Genomic DNA, 19,508 nt, shown 5'->3' on the forward strand with positions numbered 1-19,508 from the left:
AAGAAAGATTTTAAGGTATTGTAAGAAAAGAAAGAACAATGGAAAGATATTGTAAAAAGATAGATGGCTAGATAGATAATTGGTTAATAGAAGTACTGTGGAAACAGGAGTATAAATATAGGAATATAAGCTATACTCTACAGGTGATACTACAAAGATGATGTAAATACATTGTCCATCAACATATCTAGAATACATTTAGAATGTAAATTTCTATCCAGCCTTTAGATTTTCTGCTTTGTCAGTCGTTGCACACACTATAATTTCCAAGGCGTGGTTACATTTTTGGAGTTGAATATTACAGAAGCAAATAGAGGAGGAGCAGATGCTGCTGGTGAGCAGACTGTGTAGAGGAAAGAGACACAAGAACAGAAAGACAACCTCTGTATACACTAGGCTTCATAAATGCAGCATTCAACTGTACAGATGGGCAAGAAGAAAAACTCTTTTAAGAAAGTACTGAGTAAACTCAAGAACATCCGTGTGTCTCATCCCGAAAATAATCCCCTCCTGCCTAATAAAGGCCAGCCAAAAGAGAACACCCACCTGAAAAAAATCAAGGAACGTCTAACATTTGAAGTACCCATCACAAATTATGTTAAACTGAAAAACAAAGTGAAGCTTGTCTCGGAACCTCAGGAAAATTGTAAATCTAAAGGTGAGTCTCTTTGGTAGAACCTAAGGCATCTAAATTTTATTGTCAATTTGGAAAAAACTAAACTTAACAGGGTTATCTCAAGACTTCATTACAGGATAGGGAATTATGTGATCAGTGGGATTCTGATAGCAGAGACTTCCACTGATCACGAGATGAAGGTGCTAATTCCCACTAATGAATGCTGCAACAGGTTGATGATGTGACCTGCTGCTCCTTACTGAATGACACTGCCGACATATCTGAGCCCTGTACTCTCTAATTTCTATCTTTCCAGCAGTCACACAGACATGTAATATATTGTTAGAGTGTGTACTGTATACTAATGGTTTCACTCACTGACTGCAAGCAGAGATTTCCCTAATGGGACAAGAAAATAAAATATTCAATAATGTTCAAAATTAAAAGTGACCCAAAAGAAAAAAGAACACATTTATATTTTTATTCATTGATTACAAAAATACACAAAATTGTAACAAAACGTTATGTTAGTATCACATTTTTCATGCAATTGGGTTATAATAAAAATTGGATATCTTGCTACAGCTTTTTAGCATTTTTTTGGACATATAGGGGGTCATTTACTAAGGATCCGATTCACGCATTTTCGTCAGGTTTCCTGTATTTTTCCGATTTTTCCCTGAATTGGCCCGAGATTTTGGCGCACGCGATCGGATTTCAGCGCAATCGCGCCGGGGATGCATGCGGCGGAAATGGGGGGCGTGGCCGTCGAAAAACTCGACGGATTCGAAAAAATGCCAGTATTTTTAAAAAAAGTGTCACTTGACACACACTTACCTGCACCAAGAAATAGAAGGTGAACTCCAGCGGACCTCGGCGCAGCAGCGACACCTAGTGGATATCGGCGTACGGACCTTAGTGAATCCCGGCCGGACCCGAATCGGAGAACCCGCCGCTGGATCGCGACTGGACCGGGTAAGTAAATGTGCCCCTTAATGCTTTTGTTGTTCCATTTTTTAAGTTGACTTTGCATCTCATCAGTGGAGTGTAGGGAAATGGTTTAGCTAAGTGAAAGGCTTTTGACGAATCTCAGGAAGTGAGAGTTCTCCTTATTATCTCCTTTGCCAATTAAGACCACCTTGAGGACATGTGGAGACTTACATTATATACACAAGACGGCTGCAGAAGACAAACGGTTCATTAATTGGTAAAGTGCATCACCTGTAATGAGGCACAATCCACGTTACTTTTTTGAAAACTTAGCCATAGTTGGAATAGACCTGAATAGAACATCAGATGCGCAGTGATAGAGGTGGAAGGGACCACTAGCCCGGCCTCATCACAACCTCCTCATACTTCCCTTTTGAACAATATCTCTAACGGCACAAATATTTTTTTCACTTCATAGTGAAATGGATACAGCATTGCTCTTCACGCATGACTGCTGGGTTTATTTTTTTCTTTTTATCGATCTTTTATGACTATACCTCATGTCTGCTTCTAGTTTTCCTTTTGACTCAAAACTTCTCTGTCAGATTGTGCACACTGAACACCTGCTATTAACCGTACTCACACTGAAAACTTGGCAAGTCTGTAGAGAGTCTGGAGTCAAACATATGTTGATACTTACTGTAAGAGTAATGTGCCTTTGTGTGCTTCTAATCTAACAGACATCTCAACATTATGAGGCACATTTAACATACACACGTATGATGGTGCCAAGTGGCACACACCCGATCTATCAGGAGGGCGGAGAGCACGTGCGCTAGTGGGGCAAATCTATGGCAGGTCTGACCTGGTGTTGAATGGCGCCCTAGCCTGCGCTTGAACAGATGCAGGATAAATCTAGTGTGCAGGCATGGGATAGGAACGCTCTGTGCCGGCCCACTGAATGGCCCAGCACTGCCCCCTCTCCACCCAACTGGTGTGGAGGAGGTTGGAGAATTGTGACTAAATCACAGCTTTTATGCATATTTTCAGGTGTACAAGCCATGACAAATCTCCCTTTATGTCTTCATGAAGCACTTGGGGTCATCACGAACTAATGCACAACTGCACCAAGCCTAAATACTATGATAGTCAGATAATCCTAGGACCACTTGTCGGTTGGACCTCTAATTTCTATCATTTTATTTCCATGTTGCATTGAAGCAACAAAAAAAGGATTCTTTAACTTATAAAAATGAACTTTTATTTCTTACTAATATAAAATAGATCTACAGTGGGATCTGTGACATTAGTGTAAGCTCTTATGTGAAAAACTCCTTAAAAACCAGTGGTGAGTGTAGGGATTGACTGAAAATTGTCTTTATACAAAAGATTGGGGTAATCAATGGGGCAAACCGATATGTATTTTATTGATTTGTACACGGCATTTATCTCAGTCTAGCATTGGCACCTTGTTAGCCTGTGGTCCAGAACTTGGACTCCTACATACACTTATTCATTATAGCCTCGCACTAGCCCTATTGATGAACTGATTTGTGGATTTAGTGGTCGCTGCAAATATCTGTCCCAGCGGCGCAAATCCCGAAAATGACGGAAAACCCGCCGAAAGTGCATCAGCGGGACCTTAGTAAATAAGCCCTAATATTTCTTGCCAATACTGCACAAAGTGTCGATTAAAAAAGCTCCAGTAGTGTATTTGTCTATTTTAACTATGGGTGGTCCATTTGTATGGATTGGTGTTTGTTTTATATTTTTCATTGTATTTTAGTGTGTGGCTGTAGTGACATGAAAATTTCCTCTCTGGGTATCAATCTATCAATCATCTATCTATCTATCTATCTATCTATCTATCTATCTATCTATCTATCTAACGCTTGTTATATCTATCTATCTAACTAACGCTTGTTCTATCTATCTATCTATCTATCTATCTATCATTCAATCATCTATCTAACGCTTGTTATATCTATCTATCTATCTGTCTTTCTGTCTGTCTATCTATCTATCTAACGCTTGTTATATCTATCTATTAAATCATGAGAAATGGCAGCACTCCAAAGTTCAAAAAGTAAAAAAAATCCTCAATCAAGGTTTTGTAACCGAAACGTTGCACTTTAACATGGAATAAAGGATCACAGTTTTTACACGTTCTGAACTTTGCTGTGCTGCCATTTCTTTGTTTTATGTTGAGAACTCCTGGCCAAGGACTCTACGGCATAGTATCCACCTTTATATGCCACGCTGTGCTGCTCTGGACATTTGTATCTATCTTCCTTCTAGAATCAACTTTTAAAATGATGCTATTACTCCTGAGGGGTTATCCTAGCGGCCTAGCCCCTCTGTCATAAGGCTTTACATACTATAACACAGTCTCAGCCACCCCCTGCTTCTTTATCACCAAGATATTAGTTTTGCTGTCCAGTATGTAGATCCCCTTTTATGTTCAAAGGCAACAGACTATGCTTATCTTGTCCTACTCAGTCTGCTTATATTTGTAACCTGGCACCAATGCTCTTCTATATTATTTCAAAATAATTGGAACTTTATATACATACAGTAATAATGCAAATTATTGCTTTTCACCTAAGTTGTTAATGTCACTGCCAACATACATCTGCATGACTATATACAATGCAGGGGTTAATTTTTTTTTAATTACTTTTATTTTCTAGAAGAACAGTTCAAAAGTCTGATGGACACAAATAAATATTATAACGCTTGCCTATTGATCCATGATGTAGAGCAAAATGGAAAACTGGATGGCAGTGAATTGTATGAGGTTGTAGCCCAAGACATGTGGAGATCCTTGACCTTGGCCCTTGATGGCGATCCCAATCAGACTGTGAACCTTCAGTCCATTTCTCAATGTATTACATGGGCAAGGCAGCAAAACTGCAACAAGGATCCTGAATGGAGCCCCCATGAATGGGGCAAAGAGCTGGAGAATGTTTTTGAAAATGATATGAAGAAACACAGTCCAAAGTTTGAGCTTGATAAAGGTGTAGGACAGTATCTGCTAGAACTTGAGAAGAACATTACAGAAATTATACTAAGACTTGAGCAATATCCGGAGGTCTTGGCTGTTACCTATATGAAGTGCCTTCATGTTGATTTATTTGATCAGCTCAAGTGTTTAATTGATAAGAATCAGAAATTTGAAGATCACGTGCTGCTATTTCAATGGGCTCATAAAGAACATAGAAGGTAAGATATATAATGGTAATGCATGTACATAAATATTGTATGATATGTGCAGAGGTTGTATTGGAATAGAAAAACATGGTTGCTTCTTATTGAAATTAGTGTCACCCACACATATGAATGTAGTAAATGTAAGGATTAATATGTCTTAACTTAATATAAATTAAGTCTTGCTACAAAAGTGAGATATTATAGTATAAAGGCAGGCATACAAATGGAAAACAGAAGACTTTTTTTAAATCATTTGTTTCCATTGTTTACTAAATTTAACAGACAAAAGCAATGGATATTATGACTATGCTGAGAACTACCCAAAGCCAGGATTCCAGTTCTGCAGTTGTCTTTTTTCAACTACTATGATATTCATCATTGACCAGTGCCAAATTTGCTATATCCTCCATTTTTGACCAATTTATGACTAATTATGAAAAGTTTAATGGCTGCAGCAATGCAGTAGATGGCTTATGAAATGTCAGTACTGATAAATGTCACCAAGAGTGTGCACTGTCACAATAACACAATACTATTGGGTCTCCAGAACTGGCTTTCTGAATCTGGCGTGATCATCATTAGGTTATTTGTAATTGAGCCTAGTGCCGCCCTGCACAAGCTGATTACTCCATACACATGTAGAGCCTAGAACAGTGGTGGCGAACCTATGGCACGGGTGCCAAAGGCGGCAAGTGGAGCCCTCTCCTTGGGCACCCAGGCCATCACCCCAGAATGGAGTTTATCAGACAGGACTCATAGAATCTTCCTGCAATTATACGCAAACTTGCATGCTCCTTCCAACTGCGTTGGTGTCCTCAAAAGACAGATTTGATTGAAAGTTGTAAAAGGACAGGCAGAAATAAATTACTGCTTAAATTTCTGTGCTGGCACTTTGCAAAGTTTTGGTTGAAGTTCACTGGCCTAGAATATCACTATAGAGAAATTGATTTGCTTTAAAGTACCAATTAAATGCAACGCCATTTTAACACACTGATAGGCCTAATGACAAGGTTGCAAATGTGATTCCCCATTATCAGAGACAAAATGTATGCCTAGAAACAGCACCAGAATCAAAATCACTTCTCGTCTCAAAAAGGCAGAGAACCTATTTTATGTCAATCATGTCAGATCTATCTACTGTATATTTAATTTGTGTTCTTGTGAAGATTTGATAAACATTAGACTAAGGCCAGTTGCACGCAAACATTCTCAGTCCTTTGAATCAGACCTATGTTGATCCCACCGAGCGATTTAAGACACAGGACAGGTGCAAGTCTTTCCAGTGTCTCTACAGATGTAAAGTATAATGGAGAGATTTGCACCTGTTCTGTGTGTTCCACCACCAGTGGATTTTCGCTCACATTAAGGCCTCCTGCACACGATTCAGTGCTGCAGGTAGAAACGTGTCAATATGTTGCCCTGAACCCATGGACAGCACACCTTGTACAGAAGTGGAGTCCTTCTATTATACCTCTGCCAGATGGACATAAGGGCATAAAGCAAGGACTTCCCCTCTGTACATGTGCTTTCTGGGAGATTGGGCTGACATATGGGTCCATTTCCAGGGGCAGTCCCCGATTGTGTGCAGGGCGTCTAACTAAAGGAAATAACTGAAGTCCGAACAGCCCATAGATACAGGGTAACAGTAGTAGTACTGTGTACTGCTCATATAAATTTATATAGCAATACTGTGCAGAATAAGGCTGGATTCACACCATGTTAATTGCCATATGTTGTAAGGACACATAAGGAGGATTCCGACATGTTCGCACAACCTATGGCACAGACATATCCCGCTTTATGCCTATGTAGTGGGATACGTCACCCTGGCCCTCCACCCCTTGAATGTAGAGGGGAGGAGTGTACACCACTTTATTAGGTACACCATGCTAGTAACGGGTTGGACCCCCTTTTGCCTTCAGAACTGCCTCAATTCTTCGTGGCATAGATTCAACAAGGTGCTGGAAGCATTCCTCAGAGATTTTGGTCCATATTGACATGATGGCATCACACAGTTGCCGCAGATTTGTCGGCTGCACATCCATGATGCGAATCTCCCGTTCCACCACATCCCAAAGATGCTGTATTGGATTGAGATCTGGTGACTGTGGAGGCCATTTGAGTACAGTGAACTTATTGTCATGTTCAAGAAACCAGTCTGAGATGATTCAAGCTTTATGACATGGCACATTATCCTGCTGAAAGTAGCCATCAGATGTTGGGTACATTGTGGTCATAAAGGGATGGACATGGTCAGCAACAATACTCAGGTAGGCTGTGGCGTTGCAACGATGCTCAATTGGTACCAAGGGGCCCAAAGATTGCCAAGAAAATATTCCCCACACCATTACACCACCACCAGCAGCCTAAACCGTTGATACAAGGCAGGATGGATCCATGCTTTCATGATGTTGATGCCAAATTCTGACCCTACCATCCGAATGTCGCAGCAGAAATCGAGACTCATCAGACCAGGCAACGTTTTTCCAATCTTCTACTGTCCAATTTCGATGAGCTTGTGCAAATTGTAGCCTCAGTTTCCTGTTGTTAGCTGAAAGGAGTGGCACCCTGTGTGGTCTTCTGCTGCTGTAGCCCATCTGCCTCAAAGTTCGACGTACTGTGCGTTTAGAGATGCTCTTCTGCCTACCTTGGTTGTAACGGGTGGCGATTTGAGTCACTGTTGCCTTTCTATCAGCTCGAACCAGTCTGCCCATTCTCCTCTGACCTCTGGCATCAACAAGGCATTTCCGCCCACAGAACTGCCGCTAACTGGATGTTTTTTCTTTTTCGGACCATTCTCTGTAAACCCTAGAGATGGTTGTGCGTGAAAATCCCAGTAGATCAGCAGTTTCTGAAATACTCAGACCAGCCCTTCTGGCACCAACAACCATGCCACGTTCAAAGGCACTCAAATCACCTTTCTTCCCCATACTGATGCTCGGTTTGAACTGCAGGAGATTGTTTTGACCATGTCTACATGCCTAAATGCACTGAGTTGCCGCCATGTGATTGGCTGATTAGAAATTAAGTGTTAACGAGCAGTTGGACAGGTGTACCTAATAAAGTGGCCGGTGAGTATATATATATATATAAATATATATATATATATATATATATATATACACTCACCGGACACTTTATTAGGTACACCATGCAAGTAATGGGTTGGACCCCCTTTTGCCTTCAGAACTGCCTCAATTCTTCGTGGCATAGATTCAACAAGGTGCTGGAAGCATTCCTCAGAGATTTTGGTCCATATTGACATGATGGCATCACACAGTTGCCGCAGATTTGTCGGCTGCACATCCATGATGCGAATCTCCAGTTCCACCACATCCCAAAGATGCTGTATTGGATTGAGATCTGGTGACTGTGGAGGCCATTTGAGTACAGTGAACTCATTGTCATGTTCAAGAAACCAGTCTGAGATGATTCCAGCTTTATGACATGGTGCAAGTAGCCATCAGATGTTGGATACATTGTGGTCATAAAGGGATGGACATGGTCAGCAACAATACTCAGGTAGGCTGTGGCGTTGCAACGATGCTCAATTGGTACCAAGGGGCCCAAAGAGTGCCAAGAAAATATTCCCCACACCTTGACACCACCACCACCAGCCTGAACCATTGATACAAGGCAGGATGGATCCATGCTTTCATGTTGTTGACGCCAAATTCTGACCCTACCATCCGAATGCAGCAGAAATCGAGACTCATCAGACCAGGCAACGTTTTTCCAATCTTCTACTGTCCAATTTCGATGAGCTTGTGCAAATTGTAGCCTCAGTTTCCTGTTCTTAGCTGAAAGTTGTGGCACCCGGTGTGCTCTTCTGCTGCTGTAGCCCATCTGCCTCGAAGTACGACGTACTGTGCATTCAGAGATGCTCTTCTGCCTACCTTGGTTGTAACGGGTGGCGATTTGAGTCACTGTTGCCTTTCTATCAGCTCGAACCAGTCTGCCCATTCTCCTCTGACCTCTGGCATCAACAAGGCATTTCCGCCCACAGAACTGACGCTCACTGGATGTTTTTTCTTTTTCGGACCATTCTCTGAAATCCCTAGAGATGGTTGTGCGTGAAAATCTCAGTAGAGATTTGTGAGCTACAGTGTCAACCTAGATTTGTGATTGAAGTCCTTACCCCTATAAGGTAGTAGAATACAAAAAACATGTAAAGATTTAGATTTAAGATTAAAAAGATTTAAAAAAACAGCAACATACTTCAAAAATAGCAAAGTTAATTGACACAGGACCATTTAGTCATCTAGCTTACAATTTTACCAGGGTTAAACATTACCATGGTGTTGTTGTGCAGTTTGGGGAAAAACCATACAATTTCCAGAACACACAATGAGTCCCCCTGATATGGTTTTGTTAATATTGCAGACTTGATTTTGGCTGCACGCGGGGAGAGAACCGTGCAGTTTATAGAAAATTATTTAATGATGACCTCAAAACACGTTCTAGGCAAACAGAAAATGAAACCTTCTTCTGACTGGGAGTTTCCTGCCTCTGGCGGGCTGGGAATTTCCCTGTCTAGGTTATTAAATTATTTTAATAGCAAACATTGGAAACATGGACTTCTTTCCTTAGAACAGTATGCCAAAGGATTGTGTCAGAATATAAAATGGATGATGTTAGTTAGACCATACAAAACTGAATGCAGTGTTAGGTAACAGCCCTGGAGATAGGTTAAACCATAGCTTTGTGTGTTGTTAGTAGCAGCAGGACTGTGAAAACTAAAGTTATAATCTAGGTTTGCAAGTACTCTGGGTCAGTCTTTCAGTGTATAGAGTTATCTGCTTGTCTCACTGAGAATTTCTACAGAACCTCCCGTCTGCTGTAGAAGAGCTGTAGCAGGATTTTGACAACTACAGCAGTCATTCAGAGCAGAAGGGAAGGGCTATATACAGTTCAGTGTATCAGAGTACATAAGGTTGGAAGTCCATCAAGTCCAACCAGGGCCAGGGCAGAGGTGTAGGCGATCGCCTATGGCGCCCCCCCCCCCCTCATCTTCTACCCTTGAGGTGCTGTCAAGGTCCTCAATAGCGATCAGCGCTGTGTACATTTTTAAGATGCACACAGCGGTAATCAAAAGACACAGATAGCGATATTACCACTGCCTGTGCCCTGTGTGCAACCCAGGTGGTGACTAGGCCTAGGTGTCTGGGTTACATAGTGCAGGATGCTGGCATCCGCCGGTGACCAGAACTAGATGCCTGGAGGAAGAGACGGCTGCAGGGAACACAGGTAGGTAAGTATTAAGCTTTTTTATTTTTTTTGCTGCCTGCATATATAATGGGGGGGCATGTGCTGGGATACTTATGTACTGGGGGGCAGCTGTAGCTGTATACTGCAGGGACATATGTGCTTGCACTAGCTTTATATTAGGGGGGCATGTGCTAGCTATATACTAGCTATATAACTGGGGTGGCATGTGCTGGCACTAGCTTTATACTTGGGGGGGCATTTGCTGGCTCTAGCTGTATACTGGGGGTCATATGTGCTGGAACTAGCTATATACTGTGGGGGGCATATAGGCTGAGCTTCCTTCATATATACCTAGATACCTATATTCCATATGTGTGGTCTGACCATAATTGTCCTTTTTTTCCATGGCCCAAGTGCATAACCTTATATTTATCTACATTACACCTCATCAGCCTTTTCTACACCCATTCCTCCAGCTTCCACCATTCCCTCTGCAATATTATACTCTACTGTGCAAGGTCACGAGACTGCCTAGTGATCCGGTACCTCAACCCTGGCTGCCACCCTGGACAAGTCGCACCTTCGGAACAACCTGATGGTACCACGCTGCAGCAAGACCATCCTGCTTTGTGGCGGGCTCTGGTGAAGACCGGTTGCCACTTAGATTCCGGTTACATGTGTCTTCTAACATCATTGTCCGCGGTGGTCCAGGGGGTTCACTACTCCGAATCCTGACACTCACCACATGCATCCCAGCAGATATTTAGGAAAAAAAAAAAGAATATTCACTTACCAGCTCTGCCTGCAGCCAGGTCCTCATCGATCCAATGCTCTTTGACCCAGGCTTAGGTGATGGCGTCTGGGTTGTACAAAGAACGTAGGCGGCGGTAACATCGGTACCTGTGTCCTGTGATCAGTCTAAGAGACACACAGCAGCCATCACTATTTATTAAATATCTGACTGAGAGCCAGATGCAGCCAACAAAAGAGACATTTCTGGTTCCCGAGCCATAGGTTCCCTACCCCTGATCTATAGTAACAGCCCATGTTAGCTAATGTCCAGCCATGTCCCGCTGATACGCAATATATCATATGTGCGCCCCAACATTAAAAGTTCCAGTTCCTCCATTTTGTTTGTGAGGCTTCTGGCATTTGTGTGCATACACTTTATTTTGTTTTCCCTATCCCTATTCCTCTGGTTCTTATTCCCTAATCTTATCCCAGTCACCCTTCCTCCCCCATGTATCATAACTAAATACATTTGCTCAAACTAAATTTGCTCTGTACAAGTGTAGTTACCCTCCTCCCAGGTTCCTAAACACTCCTCCAACATTTTAGTCATTTTTTCCCCCAAAACACCTATATCCTTGCCATTGAGATGCAGCCCATCCCTACTGTAGAGCGGCTAGCCAACAGCAAAGTCAGCCCAGTTCTCCATGAACCCAAACCTCTCCTTCCTACACCAACTTGTAGAAAGCTTAAACTTCAATAGGCTTAAAGATCCAGAGCCAATTTCTAAATACCGTATATACCCGAGTATAAGCTGACCTGAGTTTAAGCCGAGACCCCTATTTTTAACACAAAAACTGGAAAAACCTATTTACTCGAGTATAAGCCAAGGGTGGGAAATGCATTGGTCACAGCCCCAGTATATAGCCAGCAAGCCCCCTGTAGTATAAAGCCAGCCCCCTGTAGTATATAGTCAGCCCCCTGTAGTAGCCACCCTGCCATCCCCCTGTAGTAGCCAGCCATCCTGCCAGCCCCCTGTAGTAGGTAGTCTGCCATAAAAAAAATAAACTCGGTACTCACCATTCCGACGGCCCAGGGCAGCTCCTCTTTTAGGTTCATGTGCGTGGCAGCTCCATGGTCAGCTCCACCTCTTTCTTCAAGCCAGCTCTAAGTCCGCGATGGCTTCATGCGTGCGGCCCGGCCGGCGCACAAATGTGATGTCAGCCGCTGCCCGGGCCATCAGAATGGTGAGTATCGAGTTTATTATTTTTTATATACCCGAGTAGAAGCCAAGTGGGGAATTTTCAGCACAAAAATTGTGCTGAAAAACTCGGCTTATACTCAAGTATATATGGTAGCTTTATTTCATTCTGAGCATTGATACAAAACTCCTATATAGACTTATAATTGAATGATAAAATTCTGTCTGCCGCCACCTCTAGGGGGGCTTGGTCCACCCTGTTTTATTTCCAGTAGGTTTATAGTAGTTTTATAATCTAAGAACCACATGCAATAAGTTCTGAAGTTCCATCTGTGGTGCCTGACGTCAGCCAGAAACTTCTCTATTCACCAAAAAGTGGCTGCAGATTCTGTTATAGAAATGATATAATCTTATCTACATCTATTTACAGGCTGTGCAAATACCAGGTTGGATCAGAGGACTTTGATCATATGCTGTTTGGAAACTGGTTCTTGGACAGTGGGAATAAGATAGCATCCACTGGACGGGTAAGTAAGCCTCACATAGGTCAATGGACTGAGATATTTCAAACATTTAAGGAATATTTTAGGCTTTTCTGTTGATGGCTAGTCTAGTATAAGTGTAGTATACCCAGCTTAATGTGACATGGGGTCCCTGGTTCTGTCCTGGTTCGGTACAGTGATATCCTTCTTTTCCAACTTTCTTAACTTGTATATCTAATTTTTTATCTTGCCCAATTAAACTACATTTATAATCTTGAAAGAAACCTAAAAGGGGCATTTTTTAAAAACAGAAACAGTGTAACTCTAGTGGCCTTGCCTGGTATTGCAGGATACACATCTCTGTAAGAAAGTAGCGCTGTTATGATGAAAGATGGATCCTCATTACTTACTTTATATACTCTCTTTAGTTATTGCACAGAAAGTTTGCAGCATTAGTATTATTATGTATTATTACTATTGATTGCAATGCAGTAGTGAAATCTGTTATCTTCCCCTTACAGGAGGCAATGTATAGGACATTACTTGAAATCCTTCAGAGTGAAATTGTCTGGAATTCATATCCAAAAGAGGAAGTTCGATATTATTTTACTGATGTCTTGGAGGTAAAATATGAACTTGAAGTTTTAACCCCTTCTTTCTGTTTACAGAGAATTATGAGGGCTTGTTTTCAGTGGGGCAAAATGTAATTTTGAGTGGGAAGGAGCTGGATGAGTCTGAAGGAGAGGAAACTGACACAGGCACAGGCTATTGGAACCTGTTGCCAGTTAAAAATTAGATTCCTGGTGACAGGTTCACTTTTAAGGGGTTTTAACGTCAGCCCTTCACAAATGAAGGCCTATTCTCAAAAAAGTTAATTTAAAAAACATCTGGAAAACCCCTTCAAAGAAAGTATTTCCAAATTTTGGGGGGAGTTTCTTTGGGCCATATTTACTTCCTTATATTAGTTTTAAACCTATTCACAGACATTACACTTAAGTTAATATAAGAGGCATAAAAAAGAGAGTTAAGGAAAAGGGCAAACCTACTGTCATCATACCTCCCAACTGTCCTGGCTGAGGCAGGACTGTCCACGATTTTGGGTTATTAGACGCCAGCTTCCAGCTCCACCATTGAGCTCTGCTCCTGCTGAGGCAGGTTTGATGGCTTACCTGCTGGCACCTGGTGGATCAGACTAGGAAGGTTAGGGGGGAGTTACAATCAGGCAGTTCAGGGGTATACCTAGGAGAGACTGGGCCACACAGCAGACTTCTGAATGGGCCCCCCTTATCTTTACAAATATCTGTACACTTATATCTGTACAAAAATATCTGTACTGTCAGACAGTTTTATACACCAAGGCACATATTTAAATATTTGTATACATACACATACAATTCCACACTAATACACACACCTTTATATGTACATATATGTATACACTCATGTGCACACATTTATGCACTTATATATGCAGTATATACAAATCTTATAAACATATATGGAATATACACATGAATTGCACACACATATAATATATACAGGGTGTAACAAAAAGTTGTGGCGGTGGAATATCTTGCAAAATACATATTGGATCGAAAACTAAAAATATATGTGTCAAATATTTTTCAAAAATCTATCCAATAATACCAAACTCGGCCCCCTACCCAGGGGGCAGGGGGCAACTTTATAATCTTAAATTGGAACCCCCATTTTTTAGTGCAGATTCAGATTCTCCAGTAAAAATTACATTGATTCAGTTTAGAATTCATGTCATTTTATTTGACATTTGTTGCTGTTATTGCCTATATTAAGAATGGGTAAAACATTGTTAAAAAATGGGAATCTCAAGAAATATGCATTGGATCGAAAAACAAACATTTTGAAAAATACTTCTTAAGAATCTATCCAATGATATTAAAGTTGCCCTGTATTTTAAGCCCCTCGGAGGTCAGGTGGAGGGAACAACAATGTGGACAAAGTAGTTTTCTGTGCATTTCAGGGGCTGGTTCAATGTGAGTACCCTTGGTTTACCCATGAAATAAAGCTGTCAAATTATAATCCCCTAGTTATGTTTACACAAAGATCATTTTTAACCCCCTACCCTTACAATTTTACTCAGTTTTATTGCTGTTTTACCTCCTATCACTCAGTGTAAAATTGTAAGTGAGACTCTCTTACTGGGCAGAGACTCTCTAAGCAGACACTTCATGATTCCTCTGTGCTTTGAGATACTGTGAGATGACAATGTGCTTAAATTATAATGGTTCTGGCTTTGGCTACACTTTTATTTAGCTTCTGAAGATTCACTAGTATCTGAAAAAGAGACATGAGACACATCAGAGAGGAGAGATGATGAGATCCATGATATGGATACAACACACAATGACACTCTGCTAACTCAGCTTTAACACACACACAAAAGTGTGTTAATGTTACTGGGTAAAGGACCTTAGATGTCATCACCTGGGTCGCATAACATGAAGTACTGATTAGTAAGAAGGTATAAGCCATGGAAAGGAATAGATGGGAGGGCCATCAGAGCAGGACTCGTCCCCTTTTGATTTAATTGTCGGGATGAGAGAGAAACTATTTTTAGCTAAAATCAGGGTGGCATTTAGTTAATAGAGTTTTCTGAGAAGCTGTCACTGGCTGTATTTGTGAAACATCTGGTGAGGTTCTCTTTATTTGGCATTCCATATTAACATTCATAAACAGAAATTATATCTATTGCCCCAACAAAATTACACCTGTGATCAGAGATGCAAAAACCCTGTTGATCTGCTATCTATAAGGCTTTCTGTACAGAAAATAGAGATCAATTATAAGATAAGTGGAGAAATACATTCCTGGGACCCATGTATGCCCCCTGTTTTACTGAAAAACATGTACATTCATCTAGAATGAATGTGCTTAAAGCGAACCTGTCACCAGGAATATGATTTTTAGCTGGTGACAGGTTCTAATAGCCTCTGGTATTCTGATTTTAACCCCTTAAGGACGCAGGGTTTTTCGGCTCATTTCTCGCTCTCCAACTTCAAAAATCCATAACTTTTTCATTTTTATGTGTACAGACCTGTGTGAAGGCTTATTTTGTGCGTAACAAATTTTACTTTCCTGTAATGTTATTTATTTTAACATGCCGTGTACTGCGAAGCTGAAAAAAAATTCCAAATGTGGAAAAATTGAAAAAAAAAAAACACGTCACGTTCTTGTGGGCTCAGTTTTTACGACTTTCACTCTTCGCTCCAAAAAACACGCCTACTTTATTCTTTGGTTCGGTGCGATCACGGTGATACCAAATTTATATAGGTTTTATCGTGTTTTAATACATTTTCAAAAATTAAACGAATGTGTACAAAAAAGAAAAAACATTTTTGCCATCTTCTGACGCTAATAACTTTTTCATACTTTGGCGCACGGAGATGTGTGAGGGGTAATTTTTTGCGAAATGAGGCGACGTTTTCATTGCTACCATTTTGAGGTCTGTGCAACATTTTGATAATTTTTTATTTCATTTTTTATGTTATGTAAAAAGGTGTAAAAGTCGCATTTCGGACATTTGGGCGCCATTTCCCGCCTCGAAGGTCACTGCCGCACGTAACCGTTTTTATATTTTGATAGATTGGGCATTTTGGGACGCGGCGATACCTAATATGTTTGTGATTATTACTGTTTATTATGTTTTATATCCGTTCTAGGGAAAGGGTGATTTGAACTTTTAATATTTTATTAATTTTTTTTATTTTTTAAACTTTTTTTTTTTTTTTTTCACTATTTTTTAGACCATCTAGGGTACATTAACCCTAGATAGTCAGATCGCTCCTACCATATACTGCAATACTTCTGTATTGCAATATATGGCATTTTTGCAGCACATTCATTACAATGAGCCACTGGCTCATTGTAACGAATCAGCAGATGCCAGATAGTCTACCATAGTCTACCATGGCAACCAATCGCCGCCCCCGATGACGTTCGGGGGCGCGGCGATCGTTGAAAGGATTAATAGCCACCGACCGCGGTTATTAGCGGTGGGGGTTTGCTGCAATATGCAACAACCCCCACCTCTGTATGAAGAGGACTCAGCCCGTGAGCCCTCTTCATACATCCTTTATACCTCTGCGCCATAGAGCTACGGCGCAGAGCGTTAAGGGGTTAAAAAATGCTTTTGTCAGTATTCTGAATCATTTCAGTAGATTATATGTACGTTTAATTCACATTACCTGGCTCCATGGAGAAATAATTTAAGTCCGTTATAAGGAGCAAACCAAAATTTTTGAGATGTTGGAAAACAATGGTGTTGCTCATAACAAGCCTTTTCCACTTTTCCATGATAGCTCTTCAACCCTTGGTATTGGAGATTTGGCTGCGTGAACCATCATAATAAGGAAGTACCATTTTCAGCAAATATGATGTAGCCAAATGATACACTGGGATAGTAGATTAAGCTACCATACACACATAAATGCCGAAGTGGCAATAATGTAAACAGTGTGAATGGCTCAAGAAAAGTACAGACCCCAGTGATAAGACAATAAACGCCAATGGGCAAAAGTAGTGCTATTACCTGACCTGGTCATGACATGAAGGGTCCTTCCTTTTCACTTTGGTGCTACTTTCGCCAATTGGAGTTTTTTGCACTTATCAGAGAAGCCACAAAACTTTTATATTCAGCTACATAGAAATCCATGATTTTATTGTAGATGGATTAAAAATCTACTTGAGAACTAGACCTTTTTTCTCATACAGCACAACTCCACAAATGAAAAAAATTTTTAAATGTGGAAATAAATAATGATTTAGCAACTTCCTCAGTAGAATAACATGTAAAATGAGAGCCATTTAACCATGTGTTTTCTTCAATTTTAGGAAGGAACTAAGTTCTGTAAGACAGTTGAAGACCTTGGGTTCACCTTAGTGTCTAGGCTGCAGTCCTTATTTTTGGAGGAGTTCTTGCATTTTCTTACCAGGTAAGAATATGTTATATATAAAGCTGAGCAATAAAGCAATCTCATATCTTCTATCTGCCCACGGCCTTGTGTTATCTGGTTCAGCTCCCTGTCCGTAGGCTGCGCTAGTCAGGAGCGCAGCATAGGGGGCAAGGTAACTACTATACTCACCTTCCCTCGCCCTCCGATGCAGAGGCCGCTATCTTTTTTATTTCTCTGAATGATGGCTGTAAGCGCCATCTCTGAAGCCAATGACGGCAGATGCATCGGAGGGACGGTAAAGGTGAGTATAATTTTATTTTTTACACAGAGGGACATGCATCGGGGGAATGTTGGAGGCTGCTGGCTACTTTGGGGGCACAGTAACAGCTGCAAGGGCACTGTGACAGCTGCGGGAAATTGAGTTTGACACCCCTGCTCTAAGTGATAATAAAAAGACAGTGGCCGACGTTTATTAAAGCCCCTGCACCAGTTTTCTGTCCAACGTTGCATGTTCTTTCTAGTGCTAACTGCTTGCACATGTATTTTATGAAGTGTGCTTGACACATATGTGTCGCGTGTGACTCATTTGTGTGGCAGCTGCTCTATACCCGACAAGATACAAAATTCTGAACTGTAGAGCAGTTCCAGTGCCAGTCAGCCCATGCAACACACTTATCATGCAGAGTCTGACAGAAATGTGTTGCACGCCCTATTTTAAAGGTGCACCAAAATAAAATTGGTTCACTCTGTCGAAGCAGTGCAGGGGGCACCAGATTCATAAAGAACGGCGCCACAATTCCTGAATCTAGTGCACTCTGCACACTACACGGGCAAACTGCACATAGTACAGTTTACACAGCAAAGCTGCTTATAATGACCTCAAGTTACCCTGCCAAGAGATGTAGCCTTTATACAGGACCAGATTGACGGTAGTGTGAACATGGGTGGATACAGGGGCAGAACAAGATGAAGGCTGGAGGACAGGACTATCTGTGCTGTAGCCTGTACCACTCTTTTATACAGATATATATATATAAGAGAGAGAGAGAGGGAAGTATCCAGAACCCTTTAAATATTTCAATCTTTGTTTCATTGCAGCCAATTTGTAGGTTCAAAAAAGTTTTTTTTGCTCATCAATGTACACTCTGCACCACATCTTGACAGCTAAAAAACAGAAATGTAGATATTTTGGGTAATGTATTAAACAAGAAAATCACTTGTTGATAAGTATTCATGCCTGTTGCTGTGTCATATTTAACATGCTGTCCATTTCCTCCTGATCCTCCTTGAGATGGTTCTACTCCTTCATTGGAGACCAGCTGTGTTTAATAAAAATGTCTATATATGACCTCACAGCTCCCAATATATGTCAGAGCATGTGAGTCAAGAGTTCAAGGAGCTCAGAACAGAATTGTGGCAAGGCACAGATCTGGCCAAGGTTACAAAATAATTCCTGCAGAACTCAAGGGGTTTCCCCGAAACGCGTAACCACTGGATTTTTATGTTTAATCAATAAATAGTGTGAATTCCGTCATATCTGGAGATCTCATTTCATTTTGGTTACAAGCGCACCCACTTGGCTCTCCCTCTTTTTTGCACTCCTGTATTACCTAAGAGCACAGTGACCTCTATAATCCTGGAAGAAGTTTGGGATGACCACCACTCTTCAACTCGTCAAGCGTCCAGCCAAACTTAGCAATTATGGAATAAGAGCCTTGGTGAGAGAGACAAGAACCCCAAGATCACTGTGGCTGAGCTCCATAGCTGCAGTAGGGAGATGGGAGAAGGTTCAAAAAAGTCAGCTATCACTGCAGCCCTCCACCAATCGGGGCTTTATGGCAGAGTGTGATGACAGAAGCCTCTCCTCTGCAAAGACATATGAAAGCCGCATACAGTGTGCAAAACACACGAAGGACTCCCAGACTATGAGAAATAAGATTCTCTGGTCTGATGAGACGAAGATTGAACTTTTTGATGCTAATTCTAAGTATGTGTGGAGAAAGACATTACTGGGACCCATGTATGCTCACCTGCCAAATACACCCTTAACAGTGACACATGGTGGTGGCAGCATCATACTATGTGGGCAGGACAGGGGTGCTGGTTAAAATTGAAGGAAAGATGAATGTGAATGTGGCCATGTAAAGAGAAATCCTGGATGAAAACTTCCTCCAGAGTGCTCTGGACCTCAGACTGGGCTG

General features: G+C 41.3%; 1 protein-coding gene across 1 annotated transcript in view; it reads left to right on the forward strand.

Annotated features, from left to right (window-relative positions):
* The first annotated feature begins 357 nt into the window (after positions 1-357).
* Positions 358-19,508, forward strand: part of LOC140068777 (uncharacterized) — a 34,010-nt gene continuing 14,859 nt past the window's right edge. The window contains exons 1-5 of the mRNA XM_072114173.1: positions 358-658; positions 4,237-4,768; positions 12,325-12,421; positions 12,898-12,999; positions 17,246-17,346. Of these exons, the coding sequence (XP_071970274.1) occupies positions 406-658; positions 4,237-4,768; positions 12,325-12,421; positions 12,898-12,999; positions 17,246-17,346 (1,085 nt within the window). The 5' untranslated portion in view covers positions 358-405. The remainder of the gene's footprint in view (positions 659-4,236; positions 4,769-12,324; positions 12,422-12,897; positions 13,000-17,245; positions 17,347-19,508) is intronic.

Source organism: Engystomops pustulosus, chromosome 7 (assembly GCF_040894005.1).
Source record: "Engystomops pustulosus chromosome 7, aEngPut4.maternal, whole genome shotgun sequence".
In the NCBI taxonomy this organism is placed as follows: Eukaryota; Metazoa; Chordata; class Amphibia; order Anura; family Leptodactylidae; genus Engystomops; species Engystomops pustulosus.